This window comes from Urtica dioica, chromosome 4 (assembly GCF_054948205.1).
Source record: "Urtica dioica subsp. dioica isolate 48M chromosome 4, U.dioica_male_clone48M_v1_H2, whole genome shotgun sequence".
Taxonomy (NCBI): Eukaryota; Viridiplantae; Streptophyta; class Magnoliopsida; order Rosales; family Urticaceae; genus Urtica; species Urtica dioica.
The window spans coordinates 9,661,302-9,680,092 of record NC_142759.1 but is presented as its reverse complement, the minus strand read 5'-3'; the positions used below and the strand labels follow the sequence as shown (position 1 = coordinate 9,680,092).

The 18,791-nt window shown below is 34.7% G+C and overlaps 3 protein-coding genes and 1 long non-coding RNA gene across 10 annotated transcripts; all 4 read right to left on the bottom strand.

The window, feature by feature from the left end:
* Positions 1–44: 44 nt before the first annotated feature.
* Positions 45–2,644, bottom strand: LOC149400219 (NAC domain-containing protein 60-like). Of its 3 annotated transcripts, none has more exons than XM_089610308.1 (6): positions 2,336–2,644; positions 1,987–2,261; positions 1,611–1,691; positions 1,244–1,528; positions 733–987; positions 45–609 (listed from the first exon to the last, which is right to left on the bottom strand). In XM_089610308.1, exons 1-6 carry the CDS (start codon positions 2,496–2,498, stop codon positions 355–357), a joined length of 1,314 nt encoding a protein of 437 aa, XP_089466434.1. In that variant the 5' UTR covers positions 2,499–2,644; the 3' UTR covers positions 45–354. The 3 variants fall into 3 exon arrangements, with proteins under 3 accessions (XP_089466434.1, XP_089466431.1, XP_089466433.1); XM_089610305.1 differs by having other exon boundaries at positions 1,244–1,538; positions 1,612–1,691; XM_089610307.1 differs by having other exon boundaries at positions 733–984; positions 1,244–1,538; positions 1,612–1,691.
* Positions 2,645–3,841: 1,197 nt separating this feature from the next.
* Positions 3,842–6,177, bottom strand: LOC149400218 (protein NTM1-like 9). The gene is made up of 4 exons (XM_089613216.1): positions 5,895–6,177; positions 5,544–5,797; positions 5,225–5,326; positions 3,842–5,129 (listed from the first exon to the last, which is right to left on the bottom strand). Exons 1-4 carry the CDS (start codon positions 6,073–6,075, stop codon positions 4,899–4,901), a joined length of 768 nt encoding a protein of 255 aa, XP_089469342.1. The 5' UTR covers positions 6,076–6,177; the 3' UTR covers positions 3,842–4,898.
* A 2,272-nt stretch (positions 6,178–8,449) lies between these two features.
* On the bottom strand, positions 8,450–10,986 carry LOC149400217 (uncharacterized). 5 transcript variants are annotated; one of them, XR_016296393.1, is made up of 5 exons: positions 10,686–10,986; positions 10,536–10,597; positions 9,900–9,949; positions 9,661–9,803; positions 8,450–9,547 (listed from the first exon to the last, which is right to left on the bottom strand). It is a non-coding gene; the product is annotated as an uncharacterized LOC149400217 (long non-coding RNA). The 5 variants fall into 5 exon arrangements; XR_016296390.1 differs by having other exon boundaries at positions 8,450–9,803; XR_016296391.1 differs by having other exon boundaries at positions 8,450–9,803; positions 9,905–9,949.
* A 4,654-nt stretch (positions 10,987–15,640) lies between these two features.
* LOC149400216 (uncharacterized) lies at positions 15,641–18,022 on the bottom strand. The gene is made up of 5 exons (XM_089613100.1): positions 17,777–18,022; positions 17,409–17,671; positions 17,266–17,331; positions 16,928–17,155; positions 15,641–16,829 (listed from the first exon to the last, which is right to left on the bottom strand). The coding sequence occupies exons 1-5, from the start codon at positions 17,940–17,942 to the stop codon at positions 16,497–16,499; spliced, it is 1,056 nt and encodes a 351-aa protein (XP_089469226.1). The 5' UTR covers positions 17,943–18,022; the 3' UTR covers positions 15,641–16,496.
* Positions 18,023–18,791: the final 769 nt, after the last annotated feature.

Below are 18,791 nucleotides of genomic sequence, written 5' to 3'. Positions count from 1 at the left end.
CTTTGGGAGTTAGAAAGACGGACCACATGGAGTGAAAAGGAGGGTTCAAGAAAGAAGCTCTGTGTCCTTGTTGTGATGGTAAAATGAAGTAAAGTATTAATTAACAATTCCTTCGGAAGTTTTACTTTTTTTTATCCACACGTTACTGTTATATACCCTTGTACAAAATCTTAAAAGTAAATTTATTCTTGGAAGCAATTTCACCAGCCTTACAAAATCTAGCCCACATTCACATACCCTTAAACTGACTTCTTCAGACTCCTTAGAGAGTATTAGTAGCCAATATTCACATCCAATTCTTTCACTCCAAAATGCGAGGACTTACTTATTTCTTTTAGCTCTATACATTTCATATCACCAATCTCCAAACACAACCAGTTCACGGACAAAAACGGCAAACAAAAATGTGCCAACAAGTATGTTAAGGCCGTACTCATAGGGCGATCGCGAGTGGCAAATGGAAAGTGACGACGAGTCAACGACATCAAAGAAACTCCACGATTCGCTTGCATTCACGCTCGACTCGCAACTTTTGGCTGACTTCGCAACTGCTTTTTTATTTTCCCCGGCCTCTCCTACACACGCTTCCTTTCCAGCCACATCTTTGGCCTGCAAACAAAAAAAAAAAACCCACAACGTTGAGAATGTTACTTACAATATATACTTACACATTTCAATGATATTATTTCTTTTTGTGGGAAAAAACTGGTATCATGATTTTTTTCTAATTACCTTGTCTGAAGTGGCTGGGTTCTGAAATTGAACCCGCTTCTGACGGGTTCCTCCTCCGGTAACAGTAACGCGTGCGGTCACTACCTCTCCCAAAGCCACGGCCTCAGTTTTGAAGACTGGGACGACCGAATGTTCTCGTGTGAAATCCGGGTTCTTAACAGAGGCTTGCAATGTTTCGCTCGGTGCCCTTGACATCCTCAAATGTCGAACTTTCTTCGAGCCGCCGGAGTCGAAAGAGCCAGAACCGTGAAACTGCTGTTCCAAACACTAATAAATTAGAATAATAGCAACTTAAACGTTGACATTGCTGAATAGTCCACATTTGATAAATTTTAGGTAAATAGGAACTTTCAGACGTAAATCTTAGGTAAATAGCCATTTTCGTATACCAAACGTTGGCTATTCACCTAAAATTTACGTATGAAAGTGGCTAATTACCTAAAATATACCAAACGTTGACTATTTAACAATGTCAAACATTTAAGTTAGACTATTTTCCTAAGTTTCTTACCCATCCGTTCGTTCCTTCAGCGTCGGTGTCACTACCACCCGGAGCGTCACTAAAGTAGGACCTTTTCAAGGGTGTCTGTGAAATACTAGGGTCGTCGACGAAGCCGTACACATCGTCCGGGTCGCAGAGGAGGCTGTTGGCAAACTGTTCCTCGGGACTCTCGTTGAACTGGTCGGAGTCGCGTAGCAACTCAAATATATCCTCCTGCGTGATGATGCCGCGATCCGCCTCGCCTATCGCCTCCTCTTCTTCCGAGGCCGACGATAATTCCCGGTTCAAATTCGCCTGCGATATCGATCCATACACAACATTTGATTCAATAAAATCTCGGGGGAATCGATACTCAATAGAACAGTTTGTGGCCCACCATTTGATGAATTTCACCCTCTGGGGTCTCGGCGTTTTCGTCCTTCTTCCTCTTCAACTTGCATATAACATAAGCGTCCATCTGCGAGTATTTTAACTAATTAGAGCTAACGCCGAGATCAACAAATACAATTCCTGTCACATCATCATCGTCATCTCAACAAATAATCAGATCGAAGAATCTGCTATGAAATTCCAGATTCGATGATGAATGTATCCCACACAAATATTTGCCACAAATCAACCCGAAAACAAACACCCTTTTACGATTGAAGGTAAAAGAGTGTTTTTGACAAGAGTACTTTATAAAACTAAAAAGTTTGGTTAAAATTTCATATCATCATCGATGAATAATTTGTTGAACTGAAAGTTGGAACCTGAAGAGGGATGGTAAAAGTGGAAGGATCGAGGTAAATCTCTTGCATAACCCAGTTGGTCCTCTTTCCCGGAGCAGGACCGGAATGAAAGACCAGAGTCCTCTTCCTTCCAAGGCACTGCTTAGTGTCCTCGTCCTTGATCAGCCTTTCCTGTCCGGTGATCTTCCAAAACCCCGTGCTCGTCGTCCTTTTCAACCTCTTGCTGCTCGGAGACTTGTAGTCCTTCCGATACAGGAACCACCACACCTTGTCCATTGACTTTACCTTTGACTTTTCTACAAAAGCAAAACAGAAAAGGGGTTAATTGATTTTGACTGAGGCTCTATTAATTCCTTTGTGATCCACTTACGAGGCAACTCCCAGGGCTCCGATTGGCAGAGGTCGACCTCGGCGATCACGTCGGCGAAGGGCTTTCCGAGAATCTTCGGCTTCAAGTAACTTGTTACAAGCTCCGCGTCAGTGGGGTGGAATCTGAATCCCACTGGGCTGTTTGAGGGAAGCTCTATCGCCATTTTTACACACCTCTTCGTTCTTACAGCAGATTACCAGGATGATGATGATTATGGAGGTTATGTATTTGTATGAGCGTCTACGTATGAGTATGATGAGAGTACGTATGAGGTTAAGAGTCACTAAGTGAAGTGAAGTGAACAAGCATTTGTAGTTTCGAGGATTTTTAAATATATTTTTTTGACTTGCATAGACTTAAACGAGCAATGGTAAGTTGACACGTGGACTATCAGTGGAGTCCGGGTTCTCTATCCCTTCTTTCCAGGAAAGCCATAAGCCACCGCGTGAAATGATCACACTTTTCTCTTTTGGATTTTTGCTCTCCAAGAATAAATTAGGGATATTGAGCCAATATTATCATTTGGGTGCGATTAACCAAAAATTTCGTCGTCCTAGTGTTGAGTTATATTCGAGTAAAGTCTAGATAATTCCAAAGATTAGTAAGTGCTCTCATTTTGTTATTAATAATATTCAAAGAGGGCGAATTGTTAGAATGTTCTAGAATCTCCAATAGCACTTTTGCAACTTGAAAACAAACAATAATCCGTACAATAATTTAATCACTTTTTTTGGCCTACTTACTTGCTAGTTTCCTTTCGTTTTAAATTTGTTTTCTTATCAGCTAGAAGGTGGCTCATAGTAACATCTGCTTTTTAAAGGGATTTCTAACATAGTTTAATTGTTAATTCCTCACCCGTGGCTTCAATCTCTACTCGCACAAAGCCGCCTTAAAAAAACATCTGCTTCTTTGATAAAGGGCGTTTGAAATAACTTATACCGATCGAAAAACTTAAAAGTTGATGCAATATTCCTACTCTCATATATTAGCGGCGACATGGCTAATTTACCATTTCATTGTTATAGAATTGCTTAATTAATGTAAATTCTCATTATTATAACATGTTTTAGGCTACTCTCTTGTTTTTTTTTTGTTTGTGCAGCGTTTATTTGCATAATTTTTATTTTTAAGAGGCGTTTATTAAGAATAAACTCATCCGATATTTCTTAGTCAATCTACCAATTACCTTTTCTTTTTTTTCTTCTGAACCCACCAATTACTTAAGATAACTTAAGATACAATAAATTTCCTGTTGTGAAGAATGAATTGGCCACACAGGCGACAAAATAAAGCATCAGTCTTATTTATGTGGTATTCTATAAGTGAATTCAAAGAATTTTTTTCCAACACGATTGAACTTGTACTTCAAATAAAATGATATTCAAGAAATGAGTAAATGAGATTGGCTTTGGGAAGGAATAGCAAAATAAATTGTATATTATTAAAAAAAAAAAAAAGTTAAACCAAATAGGCAACAAGAACATATTTCCTGTACTGATCATCAACTAGTTTTCAATAAGTAGAAGTAAATTAGCAAGTAATAGCAAATGTGTTGACGAAAAATGCTCGAGATAGCAAAAGATAGATATAAACTGTAATTCAAAAACCATCTACTTAAAAAAAACTATAAAAATGCAGTTTTCGCAGAGCTATTAGTGTTCTGCAGACAGGTTTATTTTGCAGCATAATAACAAACACAATCTTACTTAAAAAGGAATTACATAGTAGAATCGCAGCAAAAACTCGGCGTGAAAACTAAAAGCACAAAGATAGCACTCCTTACAGAGGTAGATCGATCCACTTATTCCTCGCTTGAAACATTTGTCTGTCTTTTCTAATGCCATGTAAGCATATCCAACAGCTCTATATAGGTTCCGATTCGAGGAAACTGTGTCGTTCCATGATAAGAAGTGTAGCCTCAACTATGCTTCCGCTTCGGGTTATCTTCTTCCGAAACAAACCTTGTTTATGCATAGCTAAGACCACTCCTTCGCCTTCATGTCTTGTCTTGACTGCTACGAAATGACTTAAACTAATAATAATAATCTAATGCATGTGATAATAGGCCGAGATGAGCTAATCTCTAGAAGTGTTTAAGGCTATAGAAAGTTGATTCTACCTAAAACACGGGTTGTTCTTAGCTCATCGTTCAGTGCCTAGGAAAATAAAGAAGCGTGGCTAAAATTAGCACAGAATATTAGCATGAGCCTCACTATCGAGTTATAGAGCTTGTTTTTTACTAGTAAAAATCACTCTATATCTTCTCGAATCACTAGTAAGGTTCGGTTTAAGGAAAGGAAATTTTCTAGAAGTAGATAGGCTTAGAAACCTATTTAATTTGGAGTAGTTCTCCTAAGGTTCAATTTTCACAACTCTAATGATTTGTGAGCATAGGTGTTTTTGTTTTGGTAACCAGGAATCTCTCTCTCTCTCTCTCCCTCTCTAAAGAAACATTTAGAAAGATGAGAAAGAGAGTAAATGAAAGAATATCACCACCACAAGCCAAGTCTTAATGTATGTAGACATTAATACTACTTTACCCGGTGATATTCTCCCACGAAGTTCATCGCCACATGGGCGATGGACATGATTTAAAATTAAATCCTCCGTTGTCCACGTCATCACTGCCAACCCACAGATCATCCCAACCATTGAGCGACCTATATTCATCCATTAGCGCTTGACATTCCTCCAAATCAGTCACCTTGCGCTTTCGGTGATTGAAGTCCCAACTCTCTGTGTCCTCTGAAGCTATGCTCGGTTCCAGTGGCTTGGAGTCATATTTCTCAAGACCCTGAAATAGTGAAACGTATGTTGAGAAAAAAAAAACACAAGCAGAGTGTTTTCCTCGAATTTAATTATATAAACTTGACTAGGAACTATTCTCACCTTGTTTGAATTATGATTGCTAAGATTAGGCGTTGCAAGACCATTGGATTTACGGCTCTTATCGCCGATTCTCCTTATCAAGCGGCAAAGAACAATGTTTGGCTGCATAATTTGCAGAAGAAGGGAAAAAAAAAAAAACATGAATCAGATGTGGTTTAAGAAATAGAGAGCAATGATAGAATAAGCCAGGACAAGTTGATTTACTAAACTAACCAACACATGAAATCAATTTTTCTATAAAAACAGCCATTAATTCCAAAGGAAAATGAAAATAACTATAAATAAATAAATAAAAAATGAAAAAGTCACGGAGGAAAACCTGGCCGGGAAGAGGCTCGGATGCATCGGAATACTCATGCATTGCCCAAGTGAACCTATTATTAGGTATAGCGCCGTCTTTGGGTTGGAACACAAGGTACGTCTTTCGTCCAATGCAATCTGAATTTTCATCCTTGATATCAACTCTCTTCCCAGTAATCTTCCAACTTCCCGATTTGGTTGTCCTTCGGATTTTCGGCCCATGGCTGTGGAAGAAGAACCAATCCCCATCTTCCGCATACACATTTGATTTCACTGTTGTATTCGGAAACAAAATGTGAACTTTAGAGAAACAGTGAAAGAGATTCCATATATCATTGATGTCAGTCAAAGTAGTTTAGGAGGAATTTACATGGCAAGTCCCAAGGATCTGAGTCATAGAAATTTAGCTTTGCAATGAAGCGGTCGTCCGGACAAAAAAGTCCTTGTCTCTTGGGACGCAAGCAAGAGAGTATGCACTGCTTCTCCGTGGGCTGGAATCTCACTCCCGATCCCACTTCTTCTTCCAACGCCAGGTTTTGCTCTGATTCCATATTCACCCTCTCTCTCTCTCTCTCTCTCTCTCTCTCTCTCTCACACACACACACACACACAGAGAGAGAAGTAAAGCTGAACTAGTCTAATTAGTCTGGGAATGCTTGCTTTTTTTTCTTTTGTTGATGAGCTTTATTTATAGAGTTTGTTTGTGGAATTCTTTCTTTTTGTTATTATGATGAGTGGGTCCGGCTATCTCGGAATGACTGAGGTTTAATTGGTTGCAATGTCTTCTTCTTTTTTTTTTTATACCCTAATTTCGCTGCGCTTTCAAAAAATTGATTCTTTCTTGAAATAATTAGTCCCTGAATTTTAGTACTTGGCATCAGTGACTATTTTTTTTTTGTCTAAAATTCGTAAAAAAAAATTGCTAAAAATAACAGGGTCCAATTTCTACAAAACTCATGTATGCGTAAACGTTTATAAGGTTTATTATTTTGTCAAAATTCATACTTTGAAAAGTGTATTTATCTTTCTAAGTTTTTAACTTTTTTTTTTTGTTTTGAACACAGTATTTTTCGTCCAAGGGGCATTCATTTTATAAGGTATTTTGATATGTAAAATTCATATGATTATTTTTTTTTGTAAATAATCATATGAATTTTACATATCAAAATACCTTATAAACTGAATGCCCCTTGGGGTTTGGAATGAACGGTAATTCCCTTTGTGTGGGGTTATAGCAAAGACTGGAATTTAAAATTCCAGGAACGCGTAGTTGACTTACATTGACCTCATTTTGTTTCATAATCACTTTTTATATGGCCCACATTTTTTTTTTCTTTTTCTTCTTTTCTGTTATGCTTCCCACTTAGCAGTTAGCACTGCTCTATTGTTACGTGAAATGTTATGTTTCACCTTTCAATTTGTGGTGACTTAATTAATAAACTCAAAGACAAACAAAGTAAAGCGGATACTTCTTTTTTCATATATTATACATCGATCATCATATCCATTGACTTGAATATAACATTTGGTTTCCTTGCCAATTCTCGGAGCTCTCACATTTCATGATTTTTATTTTTATTTAAAGGAAGTCTTCGCATGAATAAATTTTTAATGGTCAATTAGAAAAATTAGAGATACGGATTATATCGACTACTTTCTAGTATTTTTATGATATCCGATTATTCTGATTTATGCTAATCACATGAGATATAGAGTAATAAATATAAAAGATACATAGTAATAAATACATTTGAGCATTCATGACGGATCTTGAGCTGAGTTCAGAGAGTGAGGTGAGATGAGATCAATTTGAGCTTAGATCGTAAGAACTCGAATTGACTTTTTCCAGTCAATTTTAGTTAACACTAACTTTAAATTGAAAAGTTTAACAGAGCTTAATCAAATCAATTATGTATTCGTTTTTTTTTTTTTTTTTTTTTTTACTTAACACAGAGTTTAATATTATTTTTATTTTTATTATTCTATTCAGTTAACTTGCTGGATCAGAATTTGACGGCCTAAAATTAATTTTAACCATAAAAAATTGATTAAAATTTAACTGAAATTTTCAACAATGTTGGTGGGTTTTCCTTTAGTTGATCTTAGCTGATTAATTATCTCATAGCTGCAAAATGCTTAGAAATTTCTGGTTAGAGCTATGAATGGTGATTGATGACATTATTGAGAGTGCTTATAAGTGTATATATAGCTTCTCCTGTTAAAGAAGAATTTGTTAATACCATCATATCTCAAATGATTATTGTTGATACATGTAAAATTATATACATGATTATAAAAGATGCGACTAATTTTGGTGGAAATTAGATCAGAAATATTTATAGATTTTATTATTCTTAAGAGTAAAATCGAAAACTCTCAAATAATTTCCCTCTATAAATATAAGGGAAACTCCACCATTTGCAATATAACAAGAGCAAGAACAGAATAAGTCTCGAACTTGAAAACAAAAACAGAGAGTTTCAATATAATCCTTTCTAGAAAAAATCAGTTCCTCCTTCTTGTCTTCAAACATTTTTCTTTTTATCTCGGATTCTAAACTAAATTACTGTCTTACCTAGAACCCACTAAAAACAACGATCAAAGAGTTCACAACTCATGATCTTATAAATCTTGTAGATCTCATTTTTTATTCAAATACATTTGTCTTACATTATTAAAAACAAAATTATCAATTTGGGAGCAAGTGCACGGGGTGACTAATTTGAAAACTATGAAAATGTTATTTTTCAGTTAGAAAAAAAAAGGAGCAATGTTGGAAACCTCCAAGTGCACGAGTGATTAGGAACCCAAGAAATAATAATACGCTCCCAAAAAATATATATATTCTTGTTGTGGTAGCCAGAACTAAAGTGAATAAATAAGAAAACAAGAACGACTATTTGAAAACAAAATAAATCAAATATGTTTTTATGGACAGATTAAAGTTAGATATCCATTCAGTAACTATCCCTCTCTGGCCAAGAAATTCCTTACAAAACCATGGACCCCATTAAAAAAAAAACACAACGTACTCAAAACACACAGTTATTTAGAAAAATAAGCTGTCAGGTCAGCTATCATAAGCATAACAATTACGAACAATATTTATTTCTACGAATCTCCAATCACTGACCTTCAAAAACAAAGGGAAAATTGTAACAATATATGAGTAACCTCAAGAAACGAAGGTGGCAGAAAACTGAAAAATAAGTTAGCACATGTTAATGCCTTAAAATGGCACTAAACATCAAGAATTTCAGAATACTAATAACTGGACAAAATTAAAAGGGGACTTTGGATCAAGCAGTATTCAAACCACCAAAGAAGGTGAAGAACAAAACTACAAGATCGTATAAAAAGATGATTATGCAAAACAATGTTTCGACATATAAATTTTAAATGGCTGTGGACTGCCAAACATAGTGAGCAAAATAAAAGGTAAAGAGTACAACACAAGAGGCTAAATAAAATTGAGTAGATTACCAATTTCAAATGAGTTCTTCAAACATTTGACCTCGGCTGATGCTAAAACCAAAATAGCGTACAGGAAAAAAAGATAATTAGAAAGAGAGCATTTCTAAGCCATCAACAAAGTCATAACAACCTTGTTAGCAATTGTACTTCAGTTCTCACAGTCACAATCATTGCGAGCAGCTTAGAATAGAGCTCGAACAGTTATTGATTTTGCCAAAAATGGAATGAACACGAGAAACAAACAAGTAATGTCAGCAAGAAGTGAATTGAAAGACCATTACGAAAATGCTATATGAACAATCTTACAAAACCTAGCCCAATAAAAAAAATGAATGAACTATGTGGCTCGGATTCAGCCCTAGGAACAATAGCAACAGATTTAGATAGAAAATATTATTATGGCAAACATATAAACTTAACATGCATACTAAAAAACACGTTCGTCATTGAGTGGGCGTATCTGAAGCTACATGGCACAAACATGTCATGCTAACCACAAATCGTCCAATAATTAGAGGGGCGTAAAATTGCACGCACTTAGGAAAGGATCTGAGGCAAAACAGAAAGCTAAATAAGTAAGGTACATAGTGACTACACAAGTGAAAGAGAACACTCACCCTGAGATCCTAATTACTTGATATAGAGCACATGGAAATACTGACCCATACAGACGGTTCAGCGGTCGTGACGAACGGAGTTAGCAAGCCAAGGCATAAAACCAGAATCAGCATTTGGACCGTTCTGATGAAAGACATTTGCACAACATCAAACAGGAATAAGATGTCTCGAATCCAAAACCTGCTGGCTAAACTCACAGCAAACACGAAATAACAGTTAGAAGGCAAGAAAATGGAACTTGGTATTTCTATGGCAAAATAGCAAGGAAATAAGAGGAACTCACTGAACCTCGTGTCACAACCCATTATCGGCCTCCAGCACAAATTGAGATACCTGCACGTTGATAGAAAAGCAGAAAAAGGTTTAAATTATATATATATATATATATTTAAAAATAGATCTAGAAAAATTTTCCGTTAAAAATCAAGTTCTATGGAGAAAAATAAAAATAATAGAACGCAGAAAAATCAGATTGAATCTGCCAGAATTTGGTACTGCCTTGTCAACCAATATAAGAATACCAAAAAAGATGTCAGAATTAAAAAATCTCGGATCTACTAGAAGTCTTTCTGTTTAAATGAACTTCAATAATGAAAGTAAAAGAATAGAAGACAGAAAAAGCTACATGAACCTGCCAGGATTTTTTACTGCCTCGTTAACTATTTTAAGCATACCATATCTCAACAAGGTGCCCAATTTCAGCGTTCTAGAGTATCAAAATTAGCAAATCAAACAGAGCAAAAAGGCAATTGAAAGACCGTTCAATTTTACTTATTCATACCAGACCATGTTCACATTAATTTCAAAACGACCAAAAAAGCAATTCAAGCAAACAAAAATAAAATCTCTAAGGAAGTATAACTCTTTTAAAAATAAAAATTTCCATTGCCTTGAACTATAAGGATCGTACAAAGGACACCTTTTTGGCCGACCACCAGAAGGCGTGAAACATTGAATAATGATACTCCGATAAGGTTAGGGCTATTCACCGATCCAAGCAAACAGATGAAATCTAAAGTAAGAAACTTACAGAACAACAAAACCAGAAAGAAAAGAAAATCATAAATACCTTCAATTTATTCTAGTAGTTTCGAAAGCAATCTTCATCTTATTCCTGTTTCATTCGGTATTTGGAAAGAGAAAGAAGTTGGCTTGGGGGGTTTGGACATTTTGCTGATCCAAGTAAATAAAACTGACAAAACTTACAGAATAAGCAAACCAGAAAGAAAAGGAATATTGTGAAGCTCGAGTATTGTCGATCCTGAGAATATTTTTTATTATCGGCAAACTATAGCTGACAAGTAGCGGACACAAAACAGACGAGCAAAATACAAGCTTCTGGCTACATGTGTAATAATAAACAGTAACACTATGCAATTGAAAGGAAATACTGACCTCAGAGAAAGTTCAGTCGCAAGCCATGGAAAATGTCACCGAATCAGTATTTGGAGTGACTGCGTTCTCATGGAAGCCATTCGCTAGGCTTGGGCTTTACCTTTAAGAATTTGGAATGAGTTTGTTCTCATTTAAGCTTTTTTTTTTAATTCAAAGCTTGCTGTTCACAACTCATCGACTACACAAACAACATTAACAGGGGAAGAGAATAGGCGATTCAATACATGTCTTCCCAGCCCACCTGCTCTGCACTTCGTCTTTTGAGCAACGCACGTTGACATCTCATTCTTTAAGCTTCGTCTTTGCAGCTATAAAAAACCAGAGTATTCTTCTAAGATCACATAAAGAAAAGAAAAAAAAAAAAAAAAAAAAAAAACAATACCAGAAGATTAAAAAAACCAGCTTGAGAAAATTCCTTCGAAAGTTGTAAGAATAACTGAAAAGCAATGAAAGGCTACGAGAAAAAAAATCAGATACCATTTAGATTGTTCTATAAGAGACGACGTTCAAAATCATCTAATCCCGACCAAGAAAGCAAGCAGCATGTTAATCCCCGGTAATTAGAATAAGCCCCTAAGGAGTTGCCTAAAAACTCAACTATATTTTCCCATGAACCTCCCAGTGGAATTTTATTAGTCCTAAGAAAGAACTATACAAATGATAAGCACTAATAAAAATAAAAATGCATTGCACGATGTCATAAACCGTACAAACCAACCAAACAGTAACCTATAGCTTTGTGGGATTGTGGTTTGTTGACAACCCCGTGGGAAGAAATAGGGCGAATTCAAGAACTTTCCTATGCCTTGATTTAGATTATACCCTTTTTTCCCGGGATTAGGCCCTCCCACTCTAGGAATTATTCAACACGCTCATAAAGTGAAGTTCAATAGTTCAAATGACTACATGAAACTGAGAAGTAAATTGCATTAGAAAGATAGAGTAGCGAGCACAAGAAACATTATATAAGAAAGTGAAGTATCTGATTTCCTAAGACCTTCTTGGCTGATGTTGCCAACCTATTAGACCATAATGACAACGATACTTGAAGTAATGGTGGATTATCCGCAATTGACACACACTTATTAAAAAAATTAAACGTACGCCGTAACAAACACGAGAGAAACTCACTTGTGAATTTTATTTGCATTTCGGTGGATGACACATTTCTGAAAGGAAAATCACATGGTACGTTATTATTGGCGTCCCCCAAATTTTTTTTCGTCTACTTGATTTATGGGATTTAATATAAAAATCAATGTTTTTGAATACTTGATAACACAAAATATTTTTTCTTCTAATCCGGATGAAGAAGATTAACACGTATTTTCTCTCTGAATGTTTTCGTTTAAGTGAGAGCTCAGAGAAACGAGAGAAGTGAATGTCCATACTTTATAGGAAGATTTGAATGAATACTCTCAAGTCTTTTCTTTTATCTAAAAGATGGAATACTCTTTAAGGCTCAGTTTGAAACCCCGAAAATATGAGGGAAATTGAAAATATAAGGGATATGAAATATGAGGGAAAACAAGAGGAAAAATCAAAATTCTAAATTGCATTTGAAAGTCGTGAAAAATATGAGAGAAAATTAAGTGAAAAGTAAGGAAGATACATGCAAACGTAATCCCCACATAGACAAATTTGGAAGGATTCTCATTATTCATCCAAATTTATCGGAAAAATTTAATTTCCATTTTAGTCATACATTTCCCTCCAATTTTTCTCATACTTTCATTTCTATCTTATTTTTCCTCTATCCAAACAATGAAAAATATGAGAGATTTTTTTTTTCCCACATATTTTTCGGGATTTCGAACGGAGCTAAGTCTTAGCCTTCTCAATGAAGGTTTTAATTTATCAGACGATAACAGATCAACACGTGGCTGAAGGCCGTACGTTTTTATATTTTTATTATTGAAACTGAAGGCCCTACGTTGAGTGAGTGCGTTTTTTGTTTTCTTATGCTTTGTTTGGGTTCTTAGAAAAAGCAATAATAAAAGTGCCTCACTTGACCTATAACTCTATAAGTAAGTGGACTAAAATTTCCATTGGAAAAAAAAAGAGAAAAAAAAGTTCGTTGTTTGTACTGTTTTTCTAGTGTCGAATCCTTTCAACTTTCAAGAGAAGGGTCTTTTTTTTTTAATTAATATTTTTGTTATCCACAAAGTGTCATGTAGTATTTGACTGTAAATAATTGTGCAAACAAAATTTATTAAATTACTGTTTTTCATTTACACCAAAACATATTTTAAAGAATTTGTAATTAATATACATATTTTTCTGCGTATAGAGTAAATTATTATAATTTAAGTTATTTAAGTGTTTTAATTAAAAAACAATTTTATTTTTGTATGAGTAACGAAATGTCAATAACTTGTATATATTTATGTATATATATACATATAACTAACAATTTAACGGAAAGATACAAATCACTCAGCTAAAATAAAAAATTCAAATAACATTATACAAAATTTATTATTTTCTAAGAAGAAAAACTTCAAATAATATTATACAAAATTTATTATTTTCTAAAAGACCTTTGCAGAAGAGACGTAGAAATGGCCTATGGAAAAAGGAAGCATCATATATACGTCATCCATGTCCTGATTGATGACGGTTTAATTGAATTTACATTTTTTTTATAGCACATACATATACCTTATATATGAATATAATATTCTAAAGGAAAATTTTTGGAGAAAATAAAAAGTATCGATATATTTAATTATTCCCGACAAATGATGCTTTCAATCTGTAAAATTGAGTTGGATCGAACCCCTTGTAGTCGAAGGGCTTTTTGTAGACTACTCGCCAAAACCTTAGGGGTTGTTTGGTAGTTAACTTAAAAAGTTTTTGTTTTCTATTTTCTAATTTTTGTAATTGTACTGAAAAATTATTTTGCAGTTGTTTTCAAAAAGCTGTTTGGTACAGTTTTCATTTTTGTTTTTAAGAAATTGAAAAAACTGAAAAAAAATGTTTGGTACAGTTTTCATTTTTGTTTTTGAAAAAAATAAAAAGAGAAGATGAGGAGAAGGAGGAGAGAAGAGAAGAATTTTTTTTTTTTTTTTTTTTTTTTTTCCAAAAACACCTTTTATTTGTTTTCAGTTTTCTTACTCTTTTACAAAACAACTTCAAAAATTTTTAAAAAAATTTTCCGGAAAATTAGAACAAACACCATTTTCATTTTTTGTTTTCAATTTTCGTAACTCAAAAAGTGAAAAACTGTTTTTGAGTTGAGAACCAAACAAGTTAAAATTCGATTCTTTTAAAATTCGATCAGAAAAGAAAAACAGCAAATAAGAGCATATTAAATGATTTACTAAAAGAACTTGCTAGAAAATAACATAATATTAAAACAAATAGTTTTATCATTATTTCACATTTAAGTCATTTACTTTGTAAAACAAATTGATTCTACCGAGCTAATCAACTCTAAAAAAATTTGTGGATCAAATGAAAATTTATTCAGTTATTATTGAATGACGTTGATACGTGAGACTCACATATCAACATCATTCAATAACAACTCAACATTCTATGAGTAAATAAAGGTATTGGCTTACCATTAGATGAATTATTGCTTAAGTAGATGTAGTTAGAGAATTATAGGTGGTAAGTGAAGTTAAAATGTATTGGCTTCACCATTAAAAATGCATTAATAATTTCTTTCCCCGCACAAAACTTTCCATGAGTTAAAAAGTACATATATAATGACGGGGATGTGTACCTTCCTATTTAAAATTCGATTAGACTCTTTTAAACGGTCTAGAAAAATTGAGATTAGATTAAACCATTTAAGAAAATAACCAAACAAAACATTTTAGACTAATCTAGTCTAGTTAGACTGATATAAACTGTTTTAGATATTTTATTTCACAAATTTCATAATAGATTAACTAAAAAGTATTTTTTTAAAAATATTAATGTAAACATTCTATTAAATACGATATTAAACCCAAATTAGTAGATTTTTAGGTCTGAATCGTAGTTATAAATTTTGAAACAGGATTGGACAATTTTAGATCCGTCTAAATCGGACCAGATCAGTTAAGAGGATAAAGGAGATATGAAATAAAAAAATTATACTAACTAGGTCATTTGAAATTTTCGAATCGCTATTAAGTCAGCGTTTCGTATTTGTTTTAAGAGTTAATGGTGACATAAATATTCAATGTTTAAGTTTTGTGTTATTTAAATACCTCATATAAAAATAAAATATGAGGTATTTAAGTGACACAAAACTCAAACATTGAATATATATGCCACCATTAACTCTTGTTTTAAAATAACCAATAATTTACACGTGGCATTTTTTATAAAAAAAAAGTTTACAATATATCCTTAGTAATGAATTCATACAAAAAAAAATGCTTCAATAGCCAACATTTATATTTTTTTTAATGCTTCTATAGACAACGTTTTTACCATTAAAAAAAATACTTTACAGTTTGTAGATGATTCATGGAGCCATTGCGATCCATTTGTTTGTCGACGTACTATTTGATAATCTACTCTACACAGAATAATAAGACAATAAATAAATTCAACATGAGACTTCATTTATTTATTTATTTTTTTGAGGTGTAACTTCATTACATGCGTCTGCAAAGTCACTAAAGTGACAACTAAAAGAACAGCAATTTCATTTGACGCTTAATAATAACAAATTACAAAGCATATCATTTGAAACATTACAAGTTCTAATAACTACATAATCGGCCCGCCGTATCTCGCCCTTATGAAATGAGAGAATTCCATTGTCTTGAACAAAAGTACTAAAACCTTCACTCATTCAAAAGAACTCCTTCATCTTCGAGCCTATTTCTGCTGGTATATATATTTCTCACACTAGCAAAATTAAGTCTTTCATGAGAACTAGATGATCCCATTTCTTCGGAAAGAATGAACTTAATTTGGAGAATCCAGTTTCATTCGATCCGGTATTGCTGGGAATAGATATAGTAAGCCATGATTGGGTGATCTGCGGTGCTGTTTTAAAGCAATTAATAAAAGACACTAATTACTTATGCCACAGCTGGCATTATCTTTCATCTAGGCAAAATAAAAGCATATCAAGCTTCGTTGTGCGAGCTTTTTCTGCTTTTATAAGGAATAAAACGACTAAGAAATCTTGGTTCTGAGCTTTCAAGAGGTTTTCATAAGAATATGGATGGGGAGAGATTTTTGTTTGTGGTGGTGGGGTTGGTATTTGGACAGGCTGATAAACCAGTCCAGATTTTTTTTTTCTTTCTTCTGGTGGTATGATGGTTTGAAAGGGGTGGCTAAAGAAGAAATAGATTTAAACACACAAGTTGATTTGGGTAGTAGGTTTTGTGGATAATAAATATGGTAGATTCTGAATTTCAAGGATAGGAAATAAGAAAAAGAGAGGCTATAGGAGAATATCAGCTATTGAATCCTTTCTTATAATGTGCCTAAGCTTTGTAGACACATTATTGCGGATTATCCGAGTGATATTCTCCTACAGTAATTCATGAGCTGCTTGGGATTCTCCCAAACGGCTGATGAACAGGGAAATGTAGGCGTCCATGTCACTCTCGACTGGACTTCCCACTAAATTTGCTATCCCAATCTCCGGGGAGATTGGCTGGCTAGATGAGCCGTGAAATTGCTGTGATGTTCCCGAGAAGAGTTGTTCATCTGAGGAAGCAAACAGAGATTTAGACAGCTGTGTGGGAGACACATCTGAATCATAATACAGATGCGAAGATTCCATCATCATGTTGCCATGCTCCGGTGAGTACAGCGGTTTCACGAGTGATGATATATCATCGACCACAACGTGATCATTCACCTGAAACCACACCATAACGTAAATAAACTCAAGCTTCATATCGACGGAATGAGTCGGTTAGTCAAAATGCACACGGAACTACTATCGATTTTCCTTACCATTTGGGTGACATTGGGAACTGATTCGATTCCATCGAGTGCTCCCTCGGAACCATCCGAAATACGCTGTCCCGCGTCGGATGATTCGAACCCAGCTCTCGATCGACTCATTACAGTTTCAGTTGGCGGTGGAGGGAAATAGTCATCAGAAGAAGTGGTGTTCCCACTCGGTTCACCTCCATCAAAGGAAACTGAATCTCGTGACTCGGAGAGAACACAATTGCCCTCCTGGATTTTCCAAACACAGGTACAAGAGAAGTGTTAAGTTATAGAGTAAAAGTACTCTTGAGTAGTGCAGGCTAATATTTAGTCCCGTAAATTCGGGTCGGAGTGCTTACGATCTTGTTCTTCGTGTTTTCGTTTTTCTTTTTCTTGTGAAAGCGACATATGACATACGGCATGCTCTGCATGATTTCGAAAACATGAAAGGTCAAGAATGAGCAAAGGAGAAAGAAGAAGAAGAAAGAGGCACAATTCAAACCTGGTGAGAAATGTCATCCTTGAGTTCATAAACGTGCATGATATAATCGGTCTTCGCGCCGGGATTATCACGCTCGCGAAACACAAAGATGCTTCTTGTTCCGGTGCGTTTTCCGGTGCCGGAATCGATGATGGCTAATTCTTTGCCGGTTTTCTTCCAGTTCCCAGTTTTGGTCGTCCTTTTGCACTGTTTTCCTTTTCCGTAAGGTTTCCACTTAGTAAAGACGTAAGTATGATCTGGGTTCCAAGGCTTCCCATATAAAGCTATAAAAACATAAAAACAAAATAAATAAATAAATAAACCAGTTTGGACAAGTTGATATGCTGTAACGAAGAGTGTTCGTTTGTGTCGAAATTGAGATCACTTACACCGTAAATCCGAGGGGTTTGTCTCGTAGAGATCGGCGATGGTGGTGGGTATGATTTGGTCAAGTACTTCGGGGTCGTTTGAAGTTCCCATGATCTTGGGCCTAAGGTATTCTTCTATAAGCTCTTCGTTAGTTGGAAGGAATCGAAATCCCGCAGGAAAAGCCATGTTCGAGGACCGACTCGTGAATCGTGATAACCTCTGATTCTCTGGTTCTTTTGCGCTCTGAATGTGTTCGTTCAAGTGAGAGCTACGAGAAACGAGAGAATTGAGTGTGGTTATTAATAGCAAGACTCTGGGTTGACCTCAGTCTAATTCTTCATGGGCAAGAAGCGATCTGACAATCACAAATTGACACGTGGCTAAAGGCCCGCGATTGTTTTTCACTCGATAGAAGTTTCGTATATGATATTCTAAAGGAATTTTAGAGGGGAAAAACAAAGTATCTATATTTGATGAAAATAATACATAAATATTTTTAAAAAGCATTCCAGACGCGTGAAGATGCCTTGTTCAATGGGCCAAAGTTGACAAGGATTTACCCCCTTGTCGTGGAAGGGTTTTTTTATGACTATTGCAAAGCATTTTGGTTCAATTTATTTTTTATTTTTATCTTTATTTTTATTTTTGGGTGTAAATTATCACTTAAGCTTGTCAAATGTTGGCTATTTTATTAGACGACAACGACAAGTCTGAAATTACTATTTTGTATGTATGTTTAAGTTATATAACAACTATTTGTATATACATAATAATAGCAGTGGTTTATGTGTTTTATTCATATAAACTAAGGAAACAAATTTAATCGTATAAGGCTCTTAGAGCCGAACAACGCGATGTAAAAAAATAGTGTAATGAGACTGTTTAAATATTGTACTATAAACATTAGCATTAATTTGTTGAATGATATGTTAGCAATATTGTATTAATATTGATGTAAAATAAGACAAATTACATGGAAAGAAAAACACATAAAACCAATTACATATAAACCGGAAAAACCAAAACGGAGAACTA